The following is a 7,514-nucleotide window of genomic DNA, read 5'->3' on the forward strand; positions in this document are numbered from 1 at the left end:
CACACACAAACAACAAAACCTAGCCATGTGACCTTGGGCAAGTTACTTAACCCCAATTGCCCTCCAAAAAAAAGCAAAAAAAAAAAAAGCATTTAGCACAGTGACTGGCATATAGTAGGCACTGTATCAGTAACTATGCCCTCCCCTTCCCCTTCCATCACTTTCTCAGTTGGAGCATACAGGTGCCTTCCTCCCATGCACACCACAGCGGCCCACAGCCTCCCACTCTAGCAATCCCCTTATTTCTGGCAGGGGCCTCAAGAATAAGGTTAAGGTCACCAGCAAAGACCTGAAGCTGGAGACACAACATGCTAGGACTCTGACTGTGACATCAGGCCACATTGGGCACAGCTTGAGGGATTCCATGGCTACCACCAGCTATAGCTTCCAGGAATAGGGGCCTCTGAAGGAGGGGCTAAACCCCACTTTCCAGGAGCCTTTCAGGGACACAGAGCCTACCTTTTCTGAAAAGACCCTGGGGTTGGGGGATGAAAAAACATAAGACTAGGAGTCACAAGAGTATAAAATCCTGGATTCAGGGCTGAAGGGACCTTACAGATAATCCAAGCTAATCCCTACCCAAACTGCATGCCCATCCTCCTTTTAGAGAGGAGGAAACCAAGATCCAGAGAAGTTAAGGGACTGCCCAAATTCATGTGGATTATGAAAAAAAAAAGAATACTAAAGTCTGACATTTAAAGTCATACATATCCTGGGACTCCAAGTCCTAGATTCTTTTTACCGAGCCAACTACACCACATGGCTCACTTAACTTTTTCAGAACTCAGCTTCTCGAACTAGTCCCTATAATCCATGTTCTAAGGACTCTCCTAGCTGATATGAAATGTTCTAAGGGTCCTCCCATCTCTGACATCCTGTTTTCTAAAGGTCTTCCCAGCTGATGCTCCCGGTTCTGATCTCCCATGCTCTTAAGCACCATCCCCAGCGCTGACACTTAACATTCATTCTAAGGGCCCTATCAGCTCTGACATTCTATGTTCTAAGGTATTTCTAGCTCCTACATTCCATGTTCTAAGGACCCTCTTAGCTCTGACATTTCATGTTTTAAAGGCCCTCCCAGCTGTGACATTTTATGTTCTAAAGTCTATTCCAGGACTGAAATTCTGTATTCTAAGACATTCCCCGATCTGACATTTCATGTTCTATGGTTCTTCCCAGTTCTGATATTCTGTATCCTAAGGGCCCTCTCAACTGTGATATTTCATATTCTAAGAGCACCTAAGAGTTGGGTCCTCCCAACTGTGATATTATATGTTTGAAAATCCATTCTGGCTCTGAATTCTATGGCCTTTCCAGTTCCTGCATTCCATGTTCTAAAGCCTATTCAGCTCCTCTATTCCACATTCTAAAGACTCTCTCAGCTTTAATATTCCATATCCTAAATATCCTCCTCCAGTACACCCTGTTTAAAGGCTCTCTCAACTTTGACATTCTGTGTACTAAGGTGCCTGATAGCTCTGAAATTCCCTGTCTACATTTCTTTTCGTTTTTTCTTTTTGCTTTTTGGAGAGGGGAAGGTAGGGCAATTGGGGTTAAGTGACTTACTCAAGGTCACATGGCTAGTTTTGTGTTGTGTCTGAGGCTGGATTTGAACTCGGGTCCTCCTGACTCCAGGGCCGGTGCTCTATTCACTGCACCACCTAGCCATCCCCCCCACCCCACATCTACATTTCTTGTTCTAAGGTCTCTTTAAGTTCTGACATTCTGCGTTCTAAGGTCTTCCCAGTATTTAAATTCCTGGTTCTAAGGGCTCTTCTACTAGCTGACACTTCTTGTTCTAAGAGCTCTCCCTGAATTGACACTATGTTCTAAAGTCCACCCTAGCACTGACATTCTATATTCTAAGGTCTTTCTTCTCAGCTCTGAAATTCCATGTTTCAAAGGACCTCTTAGCTCTGACATTCTGTGTTCTAAAAGGCCCATCCAGCTCTGATATTCCATTTTAAGGGTTCTCATAGCTCTGACATTCCACATGCTAACAGTGCTTCTAGATGACATTATATGTTCTAAAAGCCCTCTCAACTCTGACCTTCTATGTCCTAAGGGCCCTCCCAGCTCTGACCTTCTGTGTTCTAAGGGCCCTTCCCCTTGCTCTGCCCTTCTTTGACTCTAGAGAGGTAACAAGGCTAGGTGAGAGAAGCCTAGTTCCACCGCCTCCTAACTCACTCAGGAGTATGGTTCGTTGGGAAGTCGGGAGCTCACAAGATGATAGCTTGTGAAGACAACCATTTAAAGTGGAGTGTCTATGCAGGCAAAGTGTGCTGAAGTAATAGAGCATATGGATGAAGCACAGAGAGGTTGTCAGGCCGGAAGAAGTAGATTCCCCAGAATCTAGCACAGAAGGGAGAGAATGCCTTCATATTTGGGCTGAGCTGTGGTGCTCAGATAAAAAGCTTTCTGGGGCTGATGCACCTAGGGCAGCTGGCAACATGGAATCTTCCCGGGACTAGGGCCTATTTATAGACCCCACAAGACTGGCGGGGCAGGTGTTGGCCGAAAGCAGGGCCAGGCAAGGCAGTAATCGGGGTGTGTGTGTGTAAGGGGTGGGGAAGGGGGGATGGAAAGGCATCAGGAAAAGAGAGAGCTCTGGGAAACAAGCCATAGAAAAGCCATTCTTGTATGTCCACCAACTACCCCCTCCTTGGTTCTGAGCTGAGCTAGGTCGCCTGAGCTATAAAGGCCCACAGTTCTGGCCCCACCTGAAGGGAAGGAAGCTCCACTGAACTAAGCCACTTAGTCCCTGACCTTGGGGATGAGACAGGCCAAGGGAGGTAGGAGCCAAGGTGCTAGATTCCCTTCCTGAGACCTCTAGGTATGTTCTCTCACTGTGTCAGGTCCCTGTTCCCCATCTTGAACCTAGGTCACCCCAAAGCCTCTCCTCCCTCCACCACGGGCTCCCAAGAACATCAGAGCAAAGAGAAGCATAAGAGACTTTTACGCCATTGTAAATCTTTAGAGAAGATATGAAAAGACAGAGAGGGATCACTGTTGTTGATCAACTCCTGGAGCTCTGTTTTCCTCTCTGCAGCTTGGCAGAGATTCCTAGGTAAGGACCCTCCCTTGTCAATGCTTCAGTTTCCAATCCACCACAGGACCCAGGGAGCCCAGTCCTCTTTCTTAAGAGATAAGTACTTAGAAATCACCAAAAGAAATCTTCTACAACATACCACTCTTCTCAGAAACCAGTGGCTCCCCACTGCCCATCAAAGAAAGCAGAAACCTCTGATCCTAGTTACCCATCCAGGCACAGCCTGCCCCCCAGGACCTCCCATGGCCTTCTGTTTGTACCTTCTAACACACCTATCGTGTAATACTGTACATGCTTGCTCTCTGTGCTAGGACCTTGCCCCAGACCGGACTGAAAACTCCCTAAGGGCACGATATTGTCTTCTCTAAGCTTTATCTCTTGCCCAGCTGTAACAAGGCAATACTGTATATATAGGAGGTGCTTTAACAAAGCATTAATTGAATTGAATTGGTCCTTGAATTCAAGGCTTTTCTCAATCTGGTGCCATTTAACTGGTCCAACCTTTCATCTCATGCTACTTCCCATCATGTATTCTGTACTCCAGGAAAAAAGGAATGACTCAGAATCTCAGAGCTTGTTGAGACTTCAGAGAGCATTCCTCTCAACAATATCCCTGAGAAGTCAGTCCCTGCCTTGGGACCTCCAGGAAGAAACTCACTACCTTTTAAGATAATCCATTCATCCTTAGGGTTTTCTGCTCACATCAAATACAAATCTACCTTTCAGTGACTATCTACCATTGCCCCCTCCCAGTTCTGTCTTCTGAGGCCAAGTGGACCAAGCCTAATTATTCCCCACTGGACAGGTCTTCAGCTAGGCCCAAATCCTGCCCCTTTCATGTTCTCTTCATTACGTAAAAATACATCCATTTCCTTCTACTGATTCTTGCATGGGATGGACCCCAGGCCTTTCACCACCCTGGGTGCCCTTTGGGGCACAAGTTCTCCATCATCTTATTTCATCTCTGTGCCTGTGCTGCAACATCCCTCCCCAACCCTCTGACTCCAATCACTGAACCTCTGAAACACTGAACTCCAATCACCTCCTTCCAAAACCCACTCAAGCCCTCTACATCTCCTCCCCTTCTCCCCTTCCTCCCCCCTCTCTGACCTTTTATCCACTTCCCTTGGTGTCAGAGTTACATGTGCTGGAGCCAGCTCAAACCAGCTTTTGCCAATTATTATATTTTCATCGTGAGCATTTATACCTCATAAATCAGTAAATCAGGGCTTGATTTATTGTTTTGTTGATCATCTAGACTTAAGAAAGTGGAGAAAATGTTAATGATGCATATTTTAAATTTAAAAGTATGTGTTCCCCCTCCCTTTCCCGCCTAGTGTCAGTTGTTAAACATTTATCAGCACACCCTAGACATGGTTTTCCTTCCCATCAGATTATAAGCCCCTTGAAAGCAGGGTATTGCACAGAGAGGTTTCATAAAATGGGTGCTGAACTGACTGAACAGAAGTCATGGTAGGGGTAAATGACTGAGAAATTCCCAAGGAGGCAAAAGCTCAGTCACAGAGGACAGGAAGAGTAAAGGCCAGGAGGTGGGAGGGGGGTAGGACAAGGGAAGACAGAAACTAGTCCAGATTACTTGAATGCATGAAGGACAGAAGCAGTATGACAGGAGGCCAGAAAGATAGCTTAGAGCCAAACTATGGAGACAAAGACACACTCACACACCACCGGTAGTACAGGGAGACTGGGGTGCCAGTCAAAACCAAGACAGGGCTGCAGATAGGAGTGCTTAGGGTGAGCTCATCAAAGAGTAACTAGGTAGAGAACAGCAGAGTAGAAAACCCTGCTGGGGACAGAGAATTAAAGCTCTCCTGTCCCCCACCCCCAATTCTGGCAGGGATCCCTGAGTTTGGATGCCTCTGTTTAAGTGGCATTGACTTTCTCTGAGCTGTGATGGGTTCAACAGGGGTAGAGGTGCCCCTATCCCAGAATTCCCAAGGGAGGTCAGGAAGAAGAGTTCTGTGAGATCCCTCAAACATAGAGGGGGTGATACTTGCAGAGGGGCAGAAATTAAGACCCTAGCATCCTGGCTTTCTATGGAAGGGACTGCTGCATTTCTCAATGAGTCTTCCCAGTGAAGGAGTCAGTCAGTGCTGGTCTCCCTCCTGCTAAATAAACTGAAGCATTAGCAAGGGGACACATCCAGCCATCCAGCCATCAGAGGCTACAAGTTCAGCAGACCTAGCCCCTCTGCCCCTCCATTCAGTGAGGAAGGAAGACATACCAGATCTTGCCTAGGCCCAGCTTAGCCCCAGGTACCTTGACCCAGCTGAGTCCAGACACCTGGCTTTCATTTGCCTTAGCAATAGCCCTTCCCTTCTCTGGTCCCCGGTTTCCCACTGTGTAGCTAGCAGTCAGTCTTTTTGAAAAGGAGGATGGAAAGAAGGGGAACAAACCCCTAGGAATCTACATCATATGCTTAGAGATCCACAGAGAGGCAAGAAGCCCTAGGGAGAGAACAAAGACCCAAGGACCATAGAAATAAGGGAGATTAAAGGTCACATGAGCCATCACTAGTCATGACCAGGAGGACTCCCATGGGAGGTAGGAGACAGACCAACTCTCACTAACCACTCTCACTCCCATACTTGGGGAGCAAGGATTCAGCCAGGCCACTCTTCCTGAGCAGGCCAATAAGCAGAGCTAGGTTTTCATTTCTGCTCTGCCTTGTATCCCTGTGGAACCAAAGCCATTTCTGCCTAACAAGGTGCCATCCCCCCTCCTCCCTTCCCCTCCCAGCTGGAGGCATGCCATGCTGTCCTTGTTACTGTACTCCTAGACCCCCTTACCAGTGACACCATCATTATCCTGGGGATCCCTGAGGCCTTCCATGCTTCTGGGACCAGGGGGCCTGGGTGGATACAGGGTGGCCACAGGGCTACCCTCCTCACCATCTTCAGCTTCCACATCTTCTTCACTTTCTGATCTCAGGACCAGGCTAGGTGGTCTCTCAGAGGCAGCAGGCCTGGGTGGTGGGGCAGTACCCCCCCCAGGGGGGCCTTCCATCCCTGGGCTCCGGAGGCTCAGCAAGACATTGTAACAGGCATCCAGCTCACCAGGAATCTGGCAGGGGAGAATGGAGAACACTTAGGGAAGGAGAGAAGGAGGTGGCTCCCAGAGACCCGCAAAGCAGAGTGACAGAACACAGCAAGATCATGAAGCAGAAGGGAAAGATTAAAAAGTTCCTAGTCAAGGGTAGCAAGAAACTCTTAGGAGTCCTGGTTTCTTTCCCTACCTCTGCTTTTCCTATGTCCCTAATCCTCAGCCATCTACTCTTCCCTGACATACTTTAGTCCCCCTACCCCAAAAGTCAAGCAGATTAGAGGTCAGACTCAGGGAGGCCCTGGAAGAAGGACGAGAGGAGCAGGAGGCCTCACTGGTCCAGAAACAAAGAGTTAGCTGGAGGTGGGGGTGATCTGAGCCAGTTTCCTATAAATACCTTCAAGGTAACAGCAGAAAGTGAAGGACAGGAACGAGGCACTGTCTCAAGAGACAGGTTGGAAAGAGAGAGGAATGGGGCCCACTGACTGAGGCCAGGGAGGGAGTGGGGGAGGGAGGGGTGGTTTGTGGGTAAGAGAGTAGGGGACAAGCAAAGCAGTAGAGGTTTCCAAGGACTCCTGGGGCAAGGCTAGCAAAACTACCCCCATGCCTCCCAGTCTGTTGGTTCAGGGAGCCTCCAATCCCTATTTTGGGGTTAGAGCCCACAGGACCAGAGGCCTGTCATATCCCTGGGTATTACCTAAGGAAGACTGAGCACCCCCAGTTGAGCTCCAAAGGGCCATCCTCAACCTGGCCCAAGCAGACCCAAGTCCTCATTCCCTGATAAGTCTTGTCCTTGTGTCAGAAAAATAGGTCCAGGCAATAAGGGACTTGGCTTTCAACTGATCCTGGTCCAAAAGCAAGGGGTCAGAAGAGAAGGAAAACGGTGCCCCATGAAGATGCTACAGAGGCAGAGTTAAGATATATAGTCTCCTGAGCCAATCTAGGGACAAGCAAGTTTTCTTCACTGAATAGCAGGGTGACAATTAGCTAGAGAGTAGGCTCCAGGTCTCTGGGCACAGTTGGTACTGGGAAGCCACTATCATTTCTGGAAGTGGCAGGGCCAAGACTTTCAGGGACTCTGGCTCCTTGGGGGATGATGCCTGGGTGGCCCTGGGGATGGGGAGGTAGGGTGTTGAGGCTGAGGCAGCAAGAGCCCAGTTTCTTCAGTCCCATAGGACCTGATGACTGCTTGCCTATGCCTGGTTGGCACCTGTAACTATCTCTTCAGTATACTAAGTCTACAGAACAACGAGTAAGATGGGAGTGAGAAGGTGCAAAGGGGAAAAGAGAGAGGAAAAGAAAAGAGGAGAGAAGGAAGAAGAAAAAGGGGAGGAAAGGAAGAAAGGGAGAGAAGAGAGGGAAGAGGAAGGGAAGGAAGAAAAAAGGAATAGAAAAGGAAAGA

General features: G+C 48.4%; 1 protein-coding gene across 10 annotated transcripts in view; it reads right to left on the reverse strand.

Annotated features, from left to right (window-relative positions):
• WIZ (WIZ zinc finger) overlaps nucleotides 1–7,514 on the reverse strand; it is a 45,717-nt gene that overhangs the window by 36,737 nt on the left and 1,466 nt on the right. For 8 of the 10 annotated variants that reach the window (XM_069086952.1, XM_069086950.1, XM_069086955.1 and 5 more), the window contains exon 2: nucleotides 5,860–6,133. In XM_069086952.1, coding sequence (XP_068943053.1) covers nucleotides 5,860–6,076 — 217 coding nt within the window. In that variant the 5' untranslated portion in view covers nucleotides 6,077–6,133. Of the gene's footprint in view, nucleotides 1–5,859; nucleotides 6,134–6,809; nucleotides 7,456–7,514 lie in introns of those variants that run through there. The other 2 variants (XM_069086949.1, XM_069086957.1) reach the window with 2 other exon arrangements.

Source organism: Petaurus breviceps, unplaced genomic scaffold (genome assembly GCF_028583685.1).
Source record: "Petaurus breviceps papuanus isolate PSGF00001 unplaced genomic scaffold, PetGlider_PUasm1.0 180, whole genome shotgun sequence".
NCBI classification, from domain to species: domain Eukaryota; kingdom Metazoa; phylum Chordata; class Mammalia; order Diprotodontia; family Petauridae; genus Petaurus; species Petaurus breviceps.